Genomic DNA, 22,954 nt, shown 5'->3' with positions numbered 1-22,954 from the left:
CAGAGGTCAGCAGTGACTGCCCCTCAGAGGTGGGGGCCGCCTCCAGCAGGTGCAGGCCATCCAGGGCCATCCCCTCCTCCCTTCACAGCCAGATGTACCCTTACATCTGAAAATGTAAGAGTATGTTCAGCGTGCCAGCGCTTGGAAGAGCCCTTTCTTCGTGACTCCGAGGTCCGTGACGGCTGGCACGGCAGCCGACGGCGCTTGCTGGGTGTGCTGGGTAGGGCGCTTCCCGGGGGCGGGGCAGGGGTCCTGCCTGGACTGTTGAGGATTAGGGGTGGGGTGGCGGGGAGAGTGGGATGGTGTGCTTTTCTTACAGGAAAATCCTGCCGAAGAGACGCACATGCACCAGCTCACACGTGTGAGAGGAGCAAGGATGCTCTTACCGGCCTGAGCTTGGTGTCATGGCCCCTCTGCGGCGCCCAAGTCTGACCGTGGCTCCAAGCATGTCCTTCCCTTGAACTCCAAACCCCTGAACCTGATCCGAGGGGCAGGCTGTCAATAGCGCCCTGGGGTGCTGCCGTGGCCAGAGATGGTGCTATAATTAGTAGTTTACGGCCTGCCTGGGCCGCCCCAGAATGATGGCCTGTCAGAGGAATCGGCGCTTTTATTAGCTCGAGGCTTTGAACGGTGAAGAGACCGGAGTCTCCTTACATAGGAGACCTTTGAAAGAACAATAATTGAGACAAGTGATCCCTGGGGGGCGTTGAACTGACGCTCCAGCTCCTTCCCGTTTGGTGCGGTGGGAAGCGGCACAAGAAACGGGACGCGCGTGGGCGAGCTCTGTCCGTGGCATCTCCGCAGGCGGACTTATAGGTGGTGCAGATCATGCGGCTCCCACGGGCCTGTGCTTGTAACCCTGTCAGAGGAGAAGGTTCAGAGGACGCGGGAAGAGCTCAGGAATAGCGTGGGGAGCGTGACGCCAGCGCCAGGGACAGGCCGAGGGGGGCGAGTGGTGGGCGCAGGTGGGTAGCCCCAAGGCTTTCTTTCTTATTGTTGACACTATTACAGATGCCCCCCCACCCCGCCCCGCCTTTATCCACCTCCTGTGTAGTCATTGAGGGGCACTGGGATGGACTGTGGAAGCAGATGCTACACCGGTGTGTGGGAAATAGGTCTGAGCCCGCATAGGTCTGGGGCTTTGTCAGTGAAACAACGTGAGCGTGGAAAGGACGTCGGAGAAACCCCGCTCAGGAATACGTCCCAAAGGGGAAGGAATGTTGAAGGCAAGTTCATGAGCTATTGATGCAACGTTGCTTGTCTTTGTAGCACTTTCTTTAAGAGCAGCATTGGGTCTGGCCGGTGTGGCTCAGTGGCTGAGCGTCGGCCCATGAACGAGGAGGTCATGGTTCGATTCCCGGTCAGGGCACATGCCTGGGTTGCAGGCTCCATCCCCAATGTGGGGTGTGCAGGAGGCAGCTGATCCATGATTCTCATCATTGATGCTTCTATCTCTCTCTCCCTCTCCCTTCCTCTCTCTGAAATCATTAAAAACGTATTTATTTTTTAAAAAAGAAGAGTATTGAGATTTGGATGTGAAAAGGTAGCTTAAAATAGACAAAACTAGTTGTCTGTATATACACATATGTAAATACTTATAGATCTAAAATAGACCTGTACATATCTATCTAGTTAGATCTCTTTTAGGTTTTAAATAAAAATAAGTCTTTTGAGAAATAAACTGGAATAGTCTTAGGAAAATGTAAGAGTATTTTTTTTTTTGCCTTTAAAAAAAATGCCTGAATATTTTTATTAGCGAAATCCTATCATCTCATATAATAACATCCTCTCTTTGGAGCCAGCCTCAGATGTTCTTTCCTTCATGTTCTCAAGCTTTTATTGAAAAAATATTTGCAGCCAGGTGTAAATTAAAATTTTTTAATTTGTAGAAAATGCCATTCTTTTCTCTGATCTTTTCCTGACCTATTAAGAGTTTCTCTAAAACGGATTGCAATCACTCTTAGATATCTTATTTCTGAAATTGCCACCCGAAGGTGTCCTGCATACACAGTCTTTTCCTCACTCCTTCTTCCCTCTGTGGCCTCTTCTGCTCGATAGAGGAGGTCATTTAAAAGCATCTGTCAGTCACTGTCATTGGTAATTCTCCATCTAAAAAGTTTAACTATCTCTGGGGTTAGGGCGCCAGCCCAAGAACCAAAGGGTCCCAGGTTCGATCCCCGGTCAAGGGCACGTACCTCAGTTGCGGGTTCTACCCTTGGCCCTGGTCAGGGCCTGTGTGGGAGACAACCAATCAATGTGTCTCTCTCACATCAATGTTTTTCTCTCAGTCTCTCTCCCCCTGTTCCTCCCTTCCACTCTGTCTGGAAATCGATGGAAAAAATGTCCTCGGGTGAGAATTAAAAATAACAAGAATAAAAAAAAAAATAAAAAGTGTAGCCGAAACTGGTTTGGCTCAGTGGATAGAGCGTCGGCCTACGGACTGAAGGGTCCCGGGTTCGATTCCGGTCAAGGGCATGTACCTTGGTTGCGGGCACATCCCCAGTAGAGGGTGTGCAGGAGGCAGCTGATCGATGTTTCTCTCTCATCGATGTTTCTAGCTCTCTATCTCTCTCCCTTCCTCTCTTTAAAATATCAATAAAATATATTTAAAAAAAAATAAAAAGTGTAACGAATAGGTATGAGGAAACTTCACGGCCTTTCGTGAGGGTGCCGCTGGGTTTACCCTCCATCCTAGGACTCATCCTGCTGCCCAAACGTCCCGCCTGCTCTTCTGGGGGATTTTGACCTCCCACCCCGAAGCTCTGAGGAATTTCCAACTCACTCATGAAACCTTTTGTGACAACTCCCAGCCACGCTGATTCTGCTATTCTATCGCCCTCCTTCCCAAACCTTAGAAAAAGGACACCTTCTTTGTCCTTACTGCACTAATAATTCTCGGCGTGAGCATCGTGCTGTGGAATGCGGTAGTGCGTGTCTACCTGATACTCTGTTTTTCTCTTTAAAAACTGTGGACAGTGGCCTTATTTTCCTCTTAGGATTGTCTGCCTGCGAGGCCATGGCACAGAGTGTTGTCACAGTTCATGGATCCACCTGTCTAATTCCATCCTCAGAAACGGTTAATTTTGAAATCCGAAGGAAACAAAAGCAGCCCAGGTGTTGTCACATCGAGTTTGGATCCTGGGGGGCGTGGCATTCTCAGTGTGTCTTGACAACAGGAGATCTTGGGTTGACTCTGAAGACAGCGCAGAATCAGAAGTGGCAGTTTCCTCACCGTGAGAGTGGAAGCTGCAGAGGCCGCCTGCCCTGGAAGCCAGAGTTCTCCGTTTTCAATGAGTGCCCAGTGGATCCCACCACGTGGCTTCTGGTTAACACAGGACCGTCAACTACTTTTACAGCCATTCGTAGCAATGACTGCCTTCCCTCTCCTGCAGAAACAGATGTTGGATGGTATGAAAGACCAATCAGTCTTTCTAAAATATTTCTTTCTGGAATGTTACAGAACTTATGTGCATTCAATAGAATGCTAAACATGTTTCCGGGCAAATAAACACCAAGGATTTTTTTTGATTTATGTAGTTTGTTTAAAGCCAAGGAATAAAGCCAATGAGTTGTCACCAAGCCAACCTCATAGTTCACTCTTCTTTTGTCTCAGTGGGAGGCCTCCCTTCACACATTCAAACAAAATCAAGCCTGTCCAAAGATGAGCAGTATTTTACAAACTTTTAGGAGAGGCTTCCTTAAATTCTGGGGGGAAATGGCAGATTTGATATTTTACCTTTTTGGGTGATGGGCGTTTTGAATTCCTGTCAATACTCTCCACCTTCACTCTGAGGTCACCTCGTTTGACCCTTTGGGTCTTGCTCTTAAGGGATGTTAGGACTGAGCCGAGGTTAGTCCAGGGCTTCTTCTGACCCATGACTTCGGCAAAACCATTCTCTACCCAATACCTGCAAGTGATGAGGTTTTCCACTCCGGCTGTGGGAATGGGCTTGGTGCAGGTCCTGCACACTATTCCTTCCAACCCTTTAGGGTGGTTCTCTCCTAGACCCGTACTTTTATGATGAGCGTGCATTCTTCTCAGTCCTCGGGGGAATCTCCGACAGGCCTTTGCTGTTCTTTTTGCGTGTAGCTCTCTCCTCTCTGCTTCCTTGATCTCCAAAGACTCCCAACTCTCTTCTCAACTCCAGGAGGCATGAGCGCTCCTCGGGGCTCCATGCACTGGCCCCTCGCTCCAGGCCGTGAGCAGGGGCAAATGTAGGGCTCTCCCCTCCTGCGTATGCCACATATCCACTGTCTTGCAACCCTTGTTACATACACTGAGTGGCCAGATTATTATGTGTTCAGAGAGCATAATAATCTGGCCACTCAGTGTATATCCTATATAATAAAAGGCTAATATGCCAATTGTCCCCTCGACCAGGAGTTCGACCAGCAGGCAGGCCGGCCAACCGCCCATGTCCCTTCCCCCTGGCCAGGCTGGCCGGACCCCACCCATGCACGAATTCATGCACCGGGCCTCTAATGTATACACACACACACACACACACTCTCTCTGAGTGGCCAGATTATTATGCGTTCAGAGATCATAATAATCTGGCCACTCAGTGTACACTTGACTCAGTTTTTTGGTTGTTTCAGGCCAGTTCCTCCCATCTCATCTTGGTTGGAAGCAGGAGTATTAGGTGTCAATTTCCCCTGGAGGCTGTTTTTCTTCTTTTCCAATCTGGAGACTCTTTCCTCTTATCTTGGATTTTGCTTTTTTTCCTGACCTTTATCCTTTGTTACAAGATACAATTTCCCTAAACGTATTTTTATTTAACTGTCTGAATTTCCTTCACTGTTTCAAGGGGGCACCAATGAGATAGACCTTTGGTCATGACTTGATTCTTGACTTGGATTCTTGATAGAGACCAGCCCCAGACTTGGACAGAAGCTAAATGGGCCTCAAAGCGCCCCCCCCCCCCCCCAGTAGACGCTGTGGTTATATTCATTCCAAAGCTGGATGGATGCAGGCTGCTGGCACGGGTGTTGGTGATTATCGTCTTTTATGTCGTCTTGTGCAGATTTTAAGGTGTGATGGGCCAGGGCTGCTTTTTTTCCCCACCAGGATTAATCAAAGCTCCAGAATCTAGCAAATAGCAAGTTATATCCCGCAGAGAAACAAGCCCTAATGGTTTTCAGTTGACAAGCTGTTCTAGTTAAGCACAGTTGTTATTCCACGGACAGAACAGTGATTTCCTGTTAAGTGGTAGTTCGTTCCATATGCCATGAATATCAACTCAGAAACGATAGTCAACGGGAGCTTGCTTGCTTTCTCTTCCGTGGAAAAAAGGACTGTGATTTTCTTGACTTCATATTGTGAGGCATGAATTTTAATACGCTTTCTAAAAGTGTTTGGCAAATGGCCATTGACATAGAATCCCTCGTCTTTTCCATGGTCACCTTGGCAGGGACCGTGCTTCTGAGGGGTCTGCGGGCTTGGTCATCCAGGGTGCTCTCAGGAACCCAATGGCCTGCTTTCACTGGCTGGGCGGGCCCAGAGCGGTAACTTCGGAAAAGTCCCTAACCTGCCACAGAAAGGAGTTTGTGTGTGGCCGGGGCGATGCCCTGGTGTGTTTGGTGAAGATTACTGAGCCGTTGTCATCTCTGAGGGAGGCTCTCGCACTGGGGTCTGATGGATGCAAAGACGGGAATCCTGGTCCTCAGCCTGGAGCCCCTGGTGTCAGAGGATCATTGTAATAGCGCGAAGTGATGAGGACTCGCTGTTGGTTTGTTCTTGGTTTACTAAGTATTCACCGGCAACCTGCTCTGTGGCAGGTCCTGTTCCAGGCTGTGTTCATAGCCGCGAGCAGTTCGGAGGGAACGTGAGGTGTTGTTATTGTTCTAATTAACTCCTGGGGGGATCTTGAGAAAGTCTGCCTCGGCTCCAGTGCCAAAAGCACAGAGCCTGCTACATGCTGTTTAAGGTTCTTAGAAGAAAGCAAGGGGGGGAAATACAGGAAGCGCGGAGCTTTGATTACACATTTTGGGGAGCCCAGAATGAGCTTGGTAATGGGAGCATTCACATACGCCGGGTAAGCCATGCTCCAGCAGCTTTTTCCCTCATCCCTCGGCCCAGGGTGGTCTGTTGTATCAGACATTTGGATCTACTGATGCTTGTAATTGGCTGGCAGCAAACTCCGCTCTTTTTCATTATTTTGTTCTTTAAATTGCCGGCACTCTGGGAGAAAGGCTGATCTGCCTTCCCAGTCAACATTCCTGGGATTCTTCAACACCTCATTGCCTCCTCGCTCCTCTCATGGGTGCCTTTGTAATAGAGATCTTGATCCTGCCTACCGCATTTTAGCATTTTAGGCGGCTGATGCTTGGCGATCTCCACTGGACCCTCTCCTGGGTGTGTTTCCAGGGATCAATGCCTCGCTGTGTATGGGTCCAAACAAGCACGCCCCTGTTTAAGACCCTGCCTTTGTGGCTGAGAGTTGATTTGTGGCCGTTTCTCGAGGGAAGAAGAATTGGATGTGAAACGGGTCCGTTTCTCAGAGGGAATAATGAGATGGTTGATTAGGGTCTTTTTCAGTAGAAAGGAGATCTGATGACATAGTTTTGGTGAAGACACGTGAACGTCTGTCTCATTGGGGAGGAGATGGGGTCTGCCTGCCTCGCCTGTGTTCACAGAGCTACTGTTGCCCACGGACGATGGGCTGCTCGTACAGCGAGCCGTTGGACAGCGAAGATCGAACGTTGTATGGAATGTGCATTATCAACTCAATTACCTCCCCGCACCCCCGATTTTTCGCTCTAATTTGTGTCACGTGGCATTCACGGAATTTTCACTCGGCGCGTACTGGTTCTCTAGCTCTCTCTTCGCTGTCCCGGATGTGAGATTTACCAGTAGTGTTCGGTAACTTCTGGATTCTTTCTTATCGCCCATCGTCCAGTGTCATCGTTCACATCAACAGGATCCTCCCGTCCTAAGGCAAACGAGGCGTGAGTGTGGAGCGCAGTGTCTCTCCCTCCCGGTCATCGTTCCTGGACCACAGGACGTCTGTCCCCCTGATGGGGGACCGTGAACACGGTCGATAAAAATCCGCAGCGACTATGACTGTGTGTCACCTTGCCCCTCATGGCGTTAGGGGCTGGAGAATCTTCATGTGGCAGCCCTGCTCCCCAAGGAGCCCACAGGCCGGCCCTCGGAACCCACTGGGGCAGCTTGGTCTCCGGAAGCAGGCCAGGTAATGCCAAAGGGGCTCAAGGCAGTGTCTTCTCTTTGCCATCGAAGCCGCAGGGTAGGGTGGGAGGACCATGGAGACCACGGAGGCTGGTTCTGCATTTCCCTGGGGAGGAGAGGGAGCTTACACGGGGCACTGGCTGCCGGCGCGGAAGTGAGAGCAGAGGAACCAGGACTGCGGTCCATCGTCTGTGTTGGCCGGTGGGGCCGGGGGCCAGGGCGCAGAGGCCAGGGGGAAGCAGGGGGGGTTGCAGTTCTGAGGTGGGGAGCTTTCTTCTCGGATCTGTTGTTACGGAGAGGTGGTGGTCTAGCTATTGTTCCTTCTCCATTGAGTGGTGGATTGGTCAGGGACCCACTTTCATCTAAAACTGTCCACTGGCTGTCTCTACACACGGAGTTACACCATAGTTCGGTGCTTACAAGTCGCTCATGGAGGTGGTTTGCTGAAAAATGTGGACTCTGTGGGAATATTCTTCTCTCCCCCATTTTCTTCTCTCCCCCATTTCCTTGAGGTCAGAGGAAACACATGTTTGAACTCTTATGATTGTCTATTCTTACCATCTCTGATAGCTGCACCCCTGGGGCTCACCTCTCCCAAGGAGACCAGGAATAATCGGGCATCAGGACCTCCCTGTCACAGTAGATGGGTGTCGGAGACCCCGAGAGGACTTCTATCGGCGTGCGCATCAGTGTTTCCCCGTACACCCGGGGAAAATCACTCGTAAGATGTCTCAACTAATGGTTCCAACTTGGGGCTGCCCCGCAGCCTGAGCTGATGTAATGTGATTCGCTTACCAAAAAATAATCTTCAGTTAAAAATGTGAAAAAGGAGAAAAATGATCATTACTTCTAAATCTTCCACCCAGAGATCACCACTTTAGACATGGTAAATACTAGCTCTTAAAAGGCATGATTATGGAATCTAATACATGCAAATGTACATACGTAATGCACATACGTGTGATAATACACATATTTTTAAAAGGAGTAATATTGCGTGTTCTGTGTTGGAAGGTGCTCCTTTCACTAGGTGATATATATGTGTGTGTGTGTACTAATATATGTTTGATTTTAGAGAGAGGAAGGGAGAGGGAGAGAAACATCAATGATGAGAGAGGATCAGAGGATCATGGATCAGCTGCCTCCTGCACGCCCCCCACTGGGGATGAGACCACAACTCTGGCATGTGCCCTGCCCAGGAATGGAACTATGACCTCCTGGTTCATGGCTTGATGCTCACCCACGGAGCCACGCCGGCCGGGCCTCAGTGATAGATACTCCTTGGTCAGTTTCTCATGTGCAGCCCTTCTTAAGGCTGGCGTCCCTCTGTGCGGGCTCCATGGTTTCGTTGTTGGACACTGAAAGCAAAGGCTGCCTGTGCTCTGGTTTCCCCTGTTGGTGTCACTGGAACACGAAGACCTTTCTGTTTAGACACCTAAGCAGTGAGGAGATAAGATCTGGACCAGAACCTGAAACCTGACCTGGATCGCTTGGGAGCCTGCTGGGGACTTCCCCGTGATCACGGACTGCTGCTTCATGTGGATGGCCCTACATGTTCTCTGTGCGGCATTTTGATCTCACGTTACATTGGCTCAGCACACATACGTGGGGCATTTCTTTTCCCGGGTAGTGGCTTAAGAGCGCGCCCAAGTCGCTCGCGTTTTATTCATGAGGACGGCGGGATGGAGAAGGGAGGCACAGTACCCGCGCCTGGTAAATGGGGGGAGTCCAGTGCTTGCGTGGTGCCGGGCAGAGAGGAAGGGCCGTGTCCGTAGCGGGAACCGGTCTTCTTCCTCTTGGGCCGCTGTTACTTCACTCAAACTAAGTTTGAAACATGCGGAAGAAGGGCCCAGGGCAACGGGGTTTCTGATTTCTCAAGGAAAGCTGGAAATGACATTTATTTAGGGAAACCTCCTAACTCCTCAGTGCTGGCAGTGACTGCCATCGTTCTAACACAGCGCAGGGGAAGCGGGAGGCGTTTCGGGCCTGTCTCGCCCTCGGGCCTCCATCGCGGGGGGTGGGCCCAGGGGCCAGCCTCCAGCTCTGGGAATGAGCAAACCCTTCAGAAAGCGAAGGCGTGGCCTCCCACATCTGTCTCTCCGGGGTTAGTGAACAGAGAGGTATAATATATGAAAGCCGGGAGATTTCCAGGAGGCGATTACTTAAGGGAAGAAAAGGATGCACCACAGGGTGTAACGACGATGTAGGGGTTTCTAAGGCCCCAGGAGACGTGGGCAAAACCTTCCGTTTTCTGCAGCGCAGCCAGCGAGGCGAGTTCCAGCTCGTGGCAGGCAGGGTGGCGGGGCCTACACCTACACAATCAGCAGCTACTTCCGTAGCTCCCGGCCGGGGCCGTCATCCGCATTTACTTAGGGTTTGCAGTTTAAGGGAAGCCGCGGTTCAGTCTGATGCGTTATCAAATCACGTGGTTGGAGATGGCCTAGGACCGCGTTTCGTTTCTCTGCTGGAGTAGATATTTTTGTACACCCTCTTCCCAAATATTTCATAATCCTGATGCAGCGGAGGTTCGGTCAGAATAACAAAACAGCAACTTTTCCTCCAAAATGATGTACACGTCGCCACCCATCCCACGTCCCCCGCTGCCTGACGTTTTGAGCCGGCTGTGACCTACTTACGGGTCTCCTGAGGAGAGGGGAATTCCTGGTGAGTTTTGCAGGGCCCTCGGCGGTGGATCCGCCCTTGGACTTGTGATCCCCGCCTCGTTCCCGGGCGGATGACGGCCAGCCCCGGCCTGCAAGCCCGCCGCCTTCTTGTTTGGGTGAACAGGCTTTTTGTTGTGGTTCTCAGGAGCAATCGCATTTGATGATTTGGCTTCCGAACACGCTCTGCATGTATCTGCTGGCATGTTAGCCGGAGACCTTGTAATTCTGTGTTCACCTCACTTCAGTTCTTGTTTGTTAGCGTTTCCCTTCCACGGCTCCTTCCGAAGGCTTCATCGATTAGTTTGGAGGGAGGCCGGAAATTGCCCCGTAGGATGCGATTCATTTGAAGAGGCAGACAGGGTGAAGCCCACACCGCAAGGCTCTTCCAAAGGAAGTGAGGCCGGGGTCACAGCCCAGGGAGGGAGGGAGGGGCGTGGCCTGAGGGCAGAGGCTCTGCCTGACTGAAGGTCAGAAAGCAGAACACACGACAGAAAGTTACAGAAACCCGGCCGGGCTTCCTTTCTGAGAGTTTGTAAGAAGGTGTAGCAAATCTTTAACAAAATAAAGCGTGTCTGAGCTCTCGCGCCAGCCCGCTCCTCCGTCTTGCCCTGTGTTCTCCTTCGGAGCAGGTGCCTCCTTCAGAACGCGCTGCTCCACCCCCGATGCAAGGCCCACCCTGGACGGGCGTCCCTCCTGCCCTCTGCACGGCCAGCTTCCCCCTCTGTGCTGGCCAGTGGGACTCTGAAGTCAGCATGGGAATCACTGACCTGGCATGCTGGGAGCAATGTGGGTGTGTGTGTGTGTGTGTGTGTGTGTGTGTGTGTTACTGATTTCAGGGAGGAAGGGAGAGGGAGAGAGAGACATCAATGAGGAGAGAGAATCATTGATCGACTGCCTCCTGCACACCTCCTACTGGGGATCGAGCCTGTAACCCGGGCATGTGCTCTGATCAGGAATTGAACTGTGACCTCCTGGTTCATAGGTCGACGCTCACCCACCGAGCCACACTGGCCGGGAGGTAGCAACATTCTTGACGCCCATACGGTTCTTCCTGCAGATGCACCCGCGTTGCTGATCCCAAGAAAGTGAATTCCGAAGCCACGCGGACGCAGGAAGGTGCCAGTGCGGTGCCACACGCAGGCCTTTTTTGAGATATCACAGCTGTTGGATTGTCACGGATGTTGAGAAAAGCCTTGCATTGTGACCTAGCTTAGTTTCGGCCATATTTCTCACAAGCTGCTTATTCCTGGGGTGCATGAGGAGTTACCCTGGTACTCCCACGGCTTAAACGGGATCAGATTGGCTTATAACAGTCTCTCCTCCTGTCCACGCAAACAATCACACCGCCCTGTGGGTGCAATTACTGCCTTCATTAACCCCGCTGCCTGCTGCAACGAGTGGATTTCCATGAGCCACTGCTGCTGACTGCAGATTATCCAGACCAGAGGGACGCGTCCCGTCCTGCCCGGCGAGGGAGTGGCAGGGTTAGGGACCGTCCTCGTCCGCTGCCACTCGACTTTGCAAAAGATGTGTCCTGTGCTGACAGTGAAGGGTGGCAGCTGGTCCATTATCCGTCCCCATTTTCTTTCGTCCCTTGAGGCTGCCTCGGATCTTTATTTTCAGGAAACAGATTCCGATGCAGGACCTACCGATGACGTCAGCGGTTCAGTGCCCATGGCGGAGGGGTTCACAATGCTCGTCTCCCCGCGGGGGGCGCCTGGTGAAGGGGTGCCGGGCTGGAGCGGGTGTGCGTGCTTCACACAGAGCACCATCCATCGTGGAAACGCTGCTCACGGACAGTGGCCACTCGCCTCCCTCTGTGGGCACAGCGATGGGTCCCTGGCCCCGCGACGGGTCCCAGAACCCTCAGGCACGGTTTTCATCTGGTGCCACGGCTCGGGGACACACTCCAGGCAGCGGGAGGGAGCTCAGCATGTGCCGTGCATCGCACTGTGGGACCCGACCTGCGGGGTGAGCGATGCCCATTGCAGGTGGTCAGGTGGAAATGCCAGCCCAGCGCCCTTATTTTTAAACAAGAGCGAAGGGTGTCGTCCAGGCAGAGAGAGAAAGGGCCAGGGGACCCAGGAGACACTCGGTCTCTGTGCCGGGGGATGGAGGGCCGCGGGACTGGTGTGTAGACTGGTGTGTAGACCGTGGTGGGAAATGTTCGTGCGTGGAAGTCAAGTATTTCTCTGCCTCCTGGTTTTGTCATCTGAATCGGGGGTGGGGAGCCTCTTTCCTGCCAAGGCCATTGAGTATTTATGACATCATTCTCAGGCCATACAAAATGATCGCTTAAACCAGGCGTCCTCAAACTACGGCCCGCAGGCCACATGCGGCCCGCCGAAGACATTTATCCGGCCCGCCGGGGGCCGCTGCCTGTCCTGCTTAGCAGCCGATGCGTCCCGGGCCCGCAGTGCGCATAGGAATTTGTTCATAGTTTTTTTTTTAAACTATAGTCTGGCCCTCCCACGGTCTGAGGGACAGTGAACTGGCCCCCTGTTTACAAAGTTTGAGGACCCCTGGTTAAACATTAGCCTGCTCTGTTGGGTCAAACATTTGATGAACTCACCCCAAATGCCTTGGCAGGGCCAGACCGAATGATTTCGCGGGCCGGACGTTCCCCGCCCCTGGTCTAGATGCTCAGTTCTGGGTCCAGATAGTCTGGACGAGAGCCCTTCGAACGGCTTTGGCCATCCGCTTTTGCCTCTGTGCGCCCTCTGGTGTTGGTTTGTGCCCCACATGGTAGGACGTGGTGGCCGCCGTCTCCCCTCCTCGCGTGGCCTCCACCCGAGGTCTCGCTGGCGGTGTTGGCCCTTCGAGACTCTGCGTTCACCCAGGACGGACTCGGTCGTCAGCCCCACAGCCTCAGTGGAGCTGGCGGGAGTGTGGCCTGTTCTCAGCTGCCTCCACTGCCCAGGGACAGACCAACCTGGGGGGCAGGGGGTGGCGGGGAGCAGGGGTCAGGAATTCGGACCCAGCTTTCCTGGTTGCCGTTTCTACTGGACTTTGTTGCTGATGCAGGCCCTCTCAGAGTACCTGTGAACCAGGAGGTCACGGTTCGATTCCCGGTCAGGGCCCATGCCGGGGTTGGAGGCTCGGTCCCCAGTAGGGGGAGTGCGGGAGGCAGCCGATCCATGATTCTCTCTCATCCCTGATGTTTCTCTCTCTCTCTCTCTCTCTCTCTCTCTCTCTCTCTCTCTCTCTCTCTCCCTCTCCCTCTCCCTTCCTCTCTGAAATCGATGAAAACCTAAAAATAATTTTAAAAGTTATAGTTACTAATAAAGGAAGCAGCAGTCACATCTCCTTACGCTCACATTGGCCGTGGTGTGACTTGCAGGGAGGCTCGGCAGTTTCAGCTCCCCGCTCTGCTTCTGGTGAAGTGGGGTCATAGCAAACGCCCTCACTCCTTCCATTTACATGTTATCTGTGGAGGTTATCTTGGGGAGTTTGAGATTCTCTCCCCAAAATAAAGTTTTCTGTGCTGCCTGAACCCGCTCTCTTTCTAATCCGGTTACTCCCCTCTGGGTTGCCGGGAATGTGGGGAATGCCGGAGGCACCCGCTTTGTGAATAAGCCCCAAAGGCATTCACATTATCAGATGGAATTCCTGGACAGACTGAGTCACCGCCTGCCCGTGATGCTCAGAAAAATAAAAACAAGTGCAAAATCTCATTCACACCAAACAGTGGCAGGGGGTGGCTTGTCCCTAATTACCATCTTGTGAAACCAAGTGGCTGGTCTGGGCAGAGCTGCTGTCTGTTTCTGAAGGTATTTTGGAAAACGTATCTGATTTGTTTGGCAAGTTTCCTTGTGTAAGAGGGGAGAGGATAAATATTTACAAAGATTTGTAACCCTGGTCAAGCACAGCGATGTTTAATCTCGATTTAAAAAATGAGGTGTGTTGCCGGGGGCGGGGGGGTAGCTTTTAAACAGTGGAGCAATTTGCTGACGAAGAACCCAGATGTCCATGATGGTGGACAGCGCCTGGGAGCAGCATTCGCTGGGATCCACAGCAAGGGGGGAGCCCAGGAAGCCCCCGCTTCGTTCGTTCATGAAAGGGGAAGTGGGGGGACAGGGGGCGTGGTCCCCAAGGAACTTGGTGCCCTGGGAAAGCCCGCGGAAGGGTTTGGAAGTTTATCCATAACAGACCAGTGCTGAGTCGGCCATGCGCGCTTTCACCGGGGGCGCTGATGGGCTGTTGCAGTGGCATATGTGTTCTGCCTGAACTTGCCGGTAGCATCTCAAAGATACACGGGCAGCATTTCCCCCCGAAATATCTTTCACTTAGAAATGGTCCCTGAGGGGAAGCAGAAAGCCTTCGGAGAGAATTTATAAAGTGGGAGTTTTGGGGTAGATGAATTTCTTGCAAAGTGTGGGCCCCGTGACCCCAGGTTTACAAATACCCCAGGGCCAGTCACAATGCGATGATGGCCATAAGGCCCTGCTCCGTCTCCTGGTCTCCCGCTGTGCAGAGCCTGAGGCCTGGCTCCGCTCCTCCCCGGCCCCACAGCTCCTGTGGGTCAGAGAGCTACTGCGTCTGCCCGAAGGTTGGGGCGGGAGAGGGGTGGGAAGAGAGAGATGAGCCTCACGGGAACAGGGAAGGATGGAAGACTAGCGAGATGTACCCCTAATTAGGCAGTCTGTGCTGGGGGCACGGCGCAGGTGGGCCACCTGGTCCTGGCGGTTGAGGTGTGGGGGCCTCCGTGGCCTGCGTTTCCCCAGAGACCAGGGCAAGAAGCATGGTGTCTGGAAGGCGTTGGCCTGATCCCATCATCTGGCCACACCTGCCAGTGTCTCCCCACCTGCCCCTGGGCGTCCCCCCTGTACTGGGAGTCCCTCCCGTCCTTCACTTGCACGTGAAGTTACTCTTTCAGCCGCTTCATTGATTAAGTGGGCCCTTCGGTGGGAGCTTGAGGACCCAGCCATCGATTCTGAGTTACCGTCTTGATGAGATGTCTAAACTGTCACCCCCTTGTAAGAAGGGGCGTCTGAAAGTTACGGGGAGTAATCTGCGAAGTATGCTCAGGTCTGGCACGTCGGAACTAGGTCGTTCGTGATGACAGTCCCACCGTGCTGCTGTGAATCGGTGCTTGTCCCACGTGTCCTGACGTGGTTACTGTGTGGTTGTTTTCACCGTCGCGTGGGCTCTGGGTTATGGTTTCTGCCCATGATTTGGTTGCTGCGGTTAATTTTGTTTACAGATCACCAAGGGGCTTCACGCTCATCTAAAAGCCCGTCACCTGGGCACGTCGGTATCTTTGACAGACCCGAGGGGCCGCCACAACAGCCCACAGCAGGGCCGTCCTGTACTGGGGCTGTGGGGGTGTATCTGAGTCTCCCTGTCCGAGACAGAATGCTCACGTTCACTTCCAAAACGGTGGTCTTTTAAGAGCCAGGCACTGAAAGCATTTCCTGTCGTTTTCTTTTGATGTGAATGGAGGTGGATTTCAGCGCACGTGGTATATAGTAGCGGCCTCTTGTCTTTCCTATGTTGGGGTGCAGTTTTGTTATTCCTCCCACGTCGCCTCCTTTCTGAGGCAAGCATCGGTGTCCCTCGGAGAGTCATTGTGTGCATCTCACTAAAATTCCCTCGAGTCTCCTGGCCTGGACTGAGCTACGCACACCTTCTTTCTGCCTTTCCACCCAGCCCTGTCCCACCTGCAAAAGGTTTCAGAAACTAGTCATTCAGTAACCAGCAGGTGGCGCTAAGGGCTGCCCCTCACCCACCCATTCCCAATGCAGTGCCGGCCCAGGGGTGCGGGCCTGGGATGGTGCCGGCCCAGGGGTGCGGGCCTGGGATGGTGCCGGCCCAGGGGTGCGGGCCTGGGATGGTGCAGGCCCAGGGGTGCGGGCCTGGGATGGTGCCGGCCCAGGGGTGCGGGCCCGGGATGGTGTCGGCCCAGGTGTGTGGGCCTGGGCGTGGTGGTCGTGTTTAGTCCTAGGGGAGGGCTCCAGTCATTACCAACTAAAACGTCCCCATTGGTCACTCCACGGAGACTGTGGCAAAGTCCTGGGGACACAGTGAGCCAGTGGACACAGTGCCTGCTCTTGAGGAGCTCACAGCCCGAGGACAAGGCATCTCCTCCCATCACTATGTTTAATAACAAGTGAGACATGCATTCCTCACGTATCACGGAACCTCTCTTTATTGAGTCACCACGGCGGGGTAGGCACCTGGATGGGGAGGGAGCGTCGCGGTGAGCATGCGGGGCGCAGTCCTTTAGTAACTTCCACACCCTTGACATTCATCTTGATTCGACCGAGAAGTTGGCGAAGTGTATAAACTTAAAGATCAACTCTTCAGAAATACGTAACATTAAAACCAGACCTCTCTACACAGCGCACTTCCTGTCCACAGTCAGGTCTCCTGCTCAGTCACGTTTAGTGGAGGGCAGTGTAGCTCCCGACCCGCCTGTGACGATCTTCATCTCTGCATCCCGTTTCTTGCAGTGATTGCCAGTTTTCGAGGCACCGTCCCGTACGGCCTGTCGCTGGAGATTGGAGACACGGTTCAGATCCTGGAGAAGTGCGATGGTACGTGGGCCGCTGGGGCCGAGGTGGTGCCACCAGGCCCGCCCTCCACCGTTCATGAAGTTCGTATGCCTGTCCACCCCTCTGTTCATCGGGATTTTCCCAGGAGTCACTGTGAACCACTTCTGACACGACTTGTGTCTTGTATTCAGCATTTGGTGGATGAGAAATCATCATTTGGTTTTGTGTGTTTTTTAAAAATTTTATTGATTTTTTACAGAGAGGAAGGGAGAGGGATAGAGAGTTAGAAACATCGATGAGAGAGAAACATCGATCAGCTGCCTCCTGCACACCCTCTACTGGGGATGTGCCCGCAACCAAGGTACATACCCTTGGCCGGAATCAAACCTGGGACCTTTCAGTCCACAGGCAGACACTCTATCCACTGAGCCAAACTGGCCAGGGCATCGTTTGGTATTTTTAAGCTGATGTTATTTCTCCCTAGTATTATTTCCTTATAGTCACCGGATGCCCAAAGAGAAAGCAGCCGAGACTCCTGTGTTGGTCCCCATGGAACCCTCGAAGGCCTGCCTTAGACTCTCGAGGGACGGGTTGATTCCCCAGGACAGAAATCCTTCCCCCGTGGGGTGACCAGGGCCTCGGGGAGGGCGCCCCCAGGGGAACTCTGTCCTCAAGCTGCAAGCGTGTCCCCCCTCCAGCCCTCCAAATTTGGACTAAAGTTACTTGATGCATTTGAAACGCTAGTGGAATATATTACATGAAATTGTATGATGATGATTAACTGATGCAGCAGGTAACATTAAGTCAGGATACCTAGTACATTCTCCAGTCTTTCCTTTCCTGTTGTGCAAAGCAGCCTTCAACTTTAGTCCCTGAAAAGATCCCGGATGAAGGGACTAGTCTTTGTTAATAGAATGAACACATTTTAAAGTCCCATCAGTTTATCCCAAAATATTCATTTTCCTCCAAGCCTGTTGTCCTTATTAGGAATCTACAATATGATGATATTCTATCATCGGAGGGTTCATTACTGGTTAAATTGTGTTCCCCCAAACAGCTATCCCATTTAGTTGGAGCCTGGCATTAGGTGGGGGTGATGCGTGGACATTTACGCTACCGTAATCGACACCTTAAAAGTGGTCACGTTTTCTGAGTCATTGCCAGATGCGTTTTGTCTGTTTCCACTTTGCATGCAGGTCAATATAAAGTTTGACAAAAAGAACTTAGGAGGAGCAAATACATTTAAACACAAAGCTCAAGTATTTCTTTTTGAAAATTCCATTAATCACAAAAATTCCGTTCAGGAGAACATTTGTTGCATGGTAAAATAATTTTCTACCAGTAAACGAAGTGGTTTGTGTCCTTGAAACTATACGTTGAAACTACTGTATTGATGGGGCCTGTATATTAGCCATATAGATTAGCCATATATATAACCTTACTCGTTTTATAGAACGAAGGTATGTTCCCCTTTAAAGGGAACGATCAGCGTGTGGCAGGTTAGGTGGCAGGCCGTCTGCGGGATGGAAGTGATGGTGAGCTCGGGGGCTGGACACCAAGCTGGTGAAAGAGTGACGGGGCATCCTCTTCGTGGATGAGACCTGGCTTCACGCTTACTGTTTTTCCCAGTTCTTTTTGTGCTGGTGTCAGGGCACAGCATAGCGGTGAGACAGTGCTGTCCTTTATGGAAGTACTAGAGGCCCGGTGCATGAAATTCATGCACGGGGGTGTGTGTTCCTCAGCCCAGCCTGCATCCTCTCCAATCTGGGACCCCTCGAGGGATGTCCGACTGCCCGTTTAGACCTGATCCCAGTAGGATTGGGCCTAAATGGGCAGTCGGACATCCCTCTCACAATCCAGGACTGCTGGCTCCCAACTGCTCGCCTGCCTGCCTTCCTGATTGTCCCTAACCACTTCTGCCTGCCAGCCTGATCACCCCCTAACCACTCCCTTGCCAGCCTGATTGATGCCTAACTGCTCCCCTGCCAGCCTGATTGCCCCTAACTGCCCTCCCCTGCAGGCCTGGTCACCCCTAACTGCCCTCCCCTGCGGGCCTGGGTCCCCCCCAACCACCTCTCCCTGCAGGCCCGGTCACCCCCAACTTCCCTCCTCTGCCAGCCTGGTCACCCCTACCTGCCCTTCCCTGCAGGCTTGATCGCCCCCAACTGCCCTCCCTTGCAGGCCTGGTCCCTCCCAACTGCCCTCCCCTGCTGGCCATCTTTGACCACATGGGGGCAGCCATCTTGTGTGTTGGAGTGATGGTCAATTTGCATATTACTCTTTTATTAGGTAGGATTTCCAGCACCCCTGGCCCCATACACAGTGACGGCAGGATCACTGGCTGGACTCCTGGTGCTGGGCTCACCCATCTGGTGCTGTAAGATGGACCCACCCCAGACCGTGGCCTGAGGACGTGCCAGCTCGCTCCCTGCTGTGGGCTGAGCACTGCTCTCCGGTGGCCCAGTGTGGGCTGTGTTGCCGGGCAGAGAGAATTTGGAAATCTGTTCATTCTTGTGCAGATCCTTGATTCCCTGAGATAGCAAAGAACAGATTGACTTGTAATCATTGCTTTAAAAAAATATCCCAGTGGTTTATTTAAATGTGACTCTGATTATTTCTCCACAGGCTGGTACAGAGGATTTGCCTTAAAAAATCCAAATATCAAGGTAAAAAAAATTATTACTTCTAACCACAATTATGGGCTTTAAAAAACTAGTTATTTTATTTTATTTCATGATCCGGTGGAAATTGCAGTTGGGGCTCTGCGTTGAAATGCCGGACGGCAATGCAGATTTCCATAAATTGGAAATTCCTTTGAACTCGGATTAAACTGCGCTACTCGGGAGATAATCCCTTGTAACGCTGGCGGTGTGTCCCTCGAAGACCTTAATAAGCTCGTTAGATAGAAACAAAGTCTTTTTGAAGTGTGGATTTTGCAGAGGGCAAAATTAAAATTCAAGGGGGAAGCACCTATTCCAAAAGAAATATCAAGGCGAGTATTTATTGTTAAGTTTTCGGCGGTGTCATCTGTAGAGTGTTGGTTGGGGAGACTGCTTTATCCGGGCCTCAAAGTGCTCATCTCCCTGCCACTCCAGACGGGAGCTGAGACACATTTCTCTCTTTGCAGAAATCTCCAGGAATTGTAGTTGGAAGTGATGATTTTTGTTTCACCTTTCATTAGCGCAGTTATGATTTTTTAAACGTATTTTTATTGATTTTAGAGAGGAAGGGAGAGAGAGGGAGATAGAAGCATCAATGATGAGAGAGAATCATTGATCGGCTGCCTCCTGCCCGACCTCTGCTGGGAATGGAGCCTGCAACCCGGGCATGTGCCCTGACCGGGAATCAATCCATGACCTCCTGGTTCCTAGGTCGACGCTCAACCAGTGAGCCATACCGGCCGGTCTAGTTTATGATTTTGCCACTAATCCTTACCTATATCTACATTTTTCTTCTTTATTCTAATCTCCCCAGCTTTCACCCACACTTCCCCCATTCTCTAGTATTTTTTTTTATATCTCTTGTTCTTTTTGTTGTTGTTGAATTCTGCCTTTATTAGGATTATAGATAAGAAATTGTGTAATTTCTCCTTTGACAGTCTTTCTGCCTTTTAACCTTTTTCTGTATGATGCAACTTGGTTTAATCCCTTTATTTCATTTACTTGAGGCCATTCAAAAGGAGATCCTGAGGGGCCAAAGAGCATACAATTTTAATTTTTTAAGACTTAGCCTCATTGAAAATTATTTTTGGACATCTGCTACTCACATGCAAATGTAGCTTCCTTATTTAATTATCCGTTCAGAACTTGTGTGAGGAAAGAAATTTATTTGGCTCCTGTTATTTCTGTCATTCTTCTAGTCTGATTCTGACTTTTTCCTTATTCATTATAATTCCTCTGTTAATCTTCCTATACGAAGGCAAGTTTAAATTCTGAAGGAAAAAGAAGTATTTTTAAGCCTATTTACCTCTGTCCTACTGTTGTATGTATAGAATTTGCTTATTAAGTTTTATGGGATCCTTGGAGCCACAGTGGTGATAATGTATTCAAATGACATTTGCTTTCCTAAATATTTAATTGAATTTGTCATTTGATTATACATCAACAAAATCATTCCGAGGATATTGTCATTTAATGGACAATAAAATTGATGCTCACTTTTTCCATGTTGTTCCGTTCGGTTTCCCATTGAGAACAAAGGAACAATGGGCTGGCCCTGTCGTTCCTACAATGAAAGCTCTGGGCCGGCGGGGCTCCCGGTGGTTAATTTGGTGCCACCGCAGCGGCCGCCGGGTGATTAATTGCTGCTGTTTGCATCAGGGGTCTCCCGGAGCGCTGACTACCCACGTGGTCTCCCAGCTCAAGTCAGCGCTTCCGTGGATATTTTTAAATACACACACGCGTGTTTTGGAGAGAAGAAAAAGAACATCCCAAACAAACCACAACCCCAAAAGCAACTGTTTTTTCAACCCATGCCATAGTTTTATAACGTTCAATAGAACGTGCTTTCTAGGCAGGATTCCTAATATTTTTTAAAATTTCTGTCTCATCAGGTATTTTTTTTTTTTGAGTGAGCTTTAACTTTTTGGTTATGTTTGTTTCAGATAATCTTTTTTTTAAATTTTTTAAAAAATATTTTATTGATTTTTTACAGAGAGGAAGAGAGAGGGATAGAGAGTTAGAAACATCGATGAGAGAGAAACATCGATCAGCTGCCTCCTGCACGCCCCCTACTGGGGATGTGCTCGCAACCCAGGTACATGCCCTTGACCGGAATCGAACCTGGGACCCTTCAGTCCGCAGGCCGACGCTCTATCCACTGAGCCAAACCGGTTAGGGCTGTTTCAGAGAATCTTGACTTTGCACGCCGGTGAGGAGTAGAAGGGAGTGGGTCTGAGGAATGGATAGCTTCAGCCTCTCAAACGGGGTAGCGACGTGGTTTCCCCATTCCACGTTGCCCGGGGTGTAGGCTGGGCGTGACCATGTGACGGTGAAGCCACCCCTGCCTTACAGACGGCTCGCACCCTAACCTTGGTGTTTTCTCTTCCAGGGTATCTTTCCCTCCAGCTACGTTCACTTGAAAAACGCCTGTGTGAAGAACAAAGGGTAAGCCGTGAGCTCTGCTCGCAGTCGCAGGATTTTCACAGAACCATTGCTTATTCGGAGATCGGAAAGGCGCAGTCGTTGTGTTGACCAAAGGCTTAGGCCAGCCGTGGGCAAACTACGGCCCGCGGGCCGGATCCGGCTGTTCTATCCGGTTCTCTTGCTCTCCCCTCCGCTCCTTTACTTTGAATTTATATTAGTTCACACAAACACTCCATCCATGCTTTTGTTCCGGCCCTCCGGTCCAGTTTAAGAACCCATTGTGGCCCTCGAGTCAAAAAGTTTGCCCACCCCTGGCTTAGGCTTTGTGAACGACAAGACGGTGCCTGCCCGTGCCGTGTGATGAAGATGGATCGCCCTCGGCAGTGGGTGGAGAAAGTGAAGGAGCCCGTGTGTATGTGCGGGATAGGGTGGGCGCTCGGGCACAGTGGGGTCCTCGTGTCCACAGGTGACGGCAGCAGCAGGGCTGGGTCTTGCTTGTTTCCTGCTGTGCTGGGAAGCATGGTGGTCAGACCACCAGATGCTGAGTCATGTCTCAAACCCCAGGAATGTCCTAGGTTCACCACCGATTGCGAGCTGCTAAGTCTGTCTTTCTGATCAGAGATAATATCATATCCTCGGGTGCCCGCTTCACAAAGCCGTTATTATACTTCAGAGAACATGATTTCTGGGCTATTTCTTTTCAGTCGAGTTCATCGGCCACCTAGGATTTTTCATACATTTAAAATGTTTTTTCCAGTCCCTCTTCAGAAGGACCCTGATCCGTCAGATAAAATAGCACAGGATTCAACTGGAGGACTTGCTCACGGAAGCGGCTAACGCGAGCAGATCCACATAAGGGGCCGTGGATTTGGACCCAAACATTAGCTGTCAGTGTCACAAAGAATATGCATTGCATCATTGGGAATATTTTTTATTTTATGACAAAAGAAAGAATACAGGGTCAGCTATAAAAATTACATTTTCCCTCCTAAAGCAAAAAAACCCAGCCATTTTTTTGCATCATGAAAGCACAGTTGGGAGTGTAGTAAATGATACCCTCAAACTTGAGGTTTACCAAAGGAATTCCAAGGATGCTACTGAAATGGACGATTCTTCCACACTCTCTGAAGGTACGGTGTTCATTCTCAGTTCAGTGAAATGCCTTCTGCACCTGGCTGAGTGTATGAATACTTTCAGTGTCCCTATACAGATAAAACTTAAAGACTAGGAGATGCTTCTACTCTATGTCTTAGCTACTTGAAGCAAGATTGTTATTAGTAGTAGTAATAGTAGTAATCACTGCAGACAGTGGTTGAAAACTATCATTATTCTAGTGCTCATAGGTACCACTCCTCCTCCTCTTGTAATTAAGGTGTGCCCTTCAGAAATGCCGTGTAGCCACGATCCACTGGAATGAGTCCGCAGAGTAACTGGTCCTTCGGGAGTTCTCCCGCCTGGCGAGGTTGGGCGCTGCCCAGCATTCAAGGCAACCAGGGACCATCCAGCTTCCTCTCTCTTCTGCCC

The 22,954-nt window shown here is 51.2% G+C and overlaps 1 protein-coding gene across 3 annotated transcripts in view; it reads left to right on the top strand.

Moving 5' to 3' along the window:
• The window catches only part of DOCK4 (dedicator of cytokinesis 4), a 217,007-nt gene that overhangs the window by 88,262 nt on the left and 105,791 nt on the right, over window positions 1-22,954 (top strand). For all 3 annotated transcript variants that reach the window (XM_080666770.1, XM_080666771.1, XM_080666769.1), the window contains exons 2-4: window positions 16,305-16,388; window positions 18,972-19,012; window positions 21,396-21,451. In XM_080666770.1, the coding sequence (XP_080522896.1) occupies window positions 16,305-16,388; window positions 18,972-19,012; window positions 21,396-21,451 (181 nt within the window). The remainder of the gene's footprint in view (window positions 1-16,304; window positions 16,389-18,971; window positions 19,013-21,395; window positions 21,452-22,954) is intronic.

Source organism: Plecotus auritus (assembly GCF_963455305.1).
Source record: "Plecotus auritus genome assembly, chromosome: 4".
In the NCBI taxonomy this organism is placed as follows: Eukaryota; Metazoa; Chordata; class Mammalia; order Chiroptera; family Vespertilionidae; genus Plecotus; species Plecotus auritus.
Note: the sequence above shows the minus strand (reverse complement) of the source record. Positions and strands in the feature narration are given on the sequence as shown.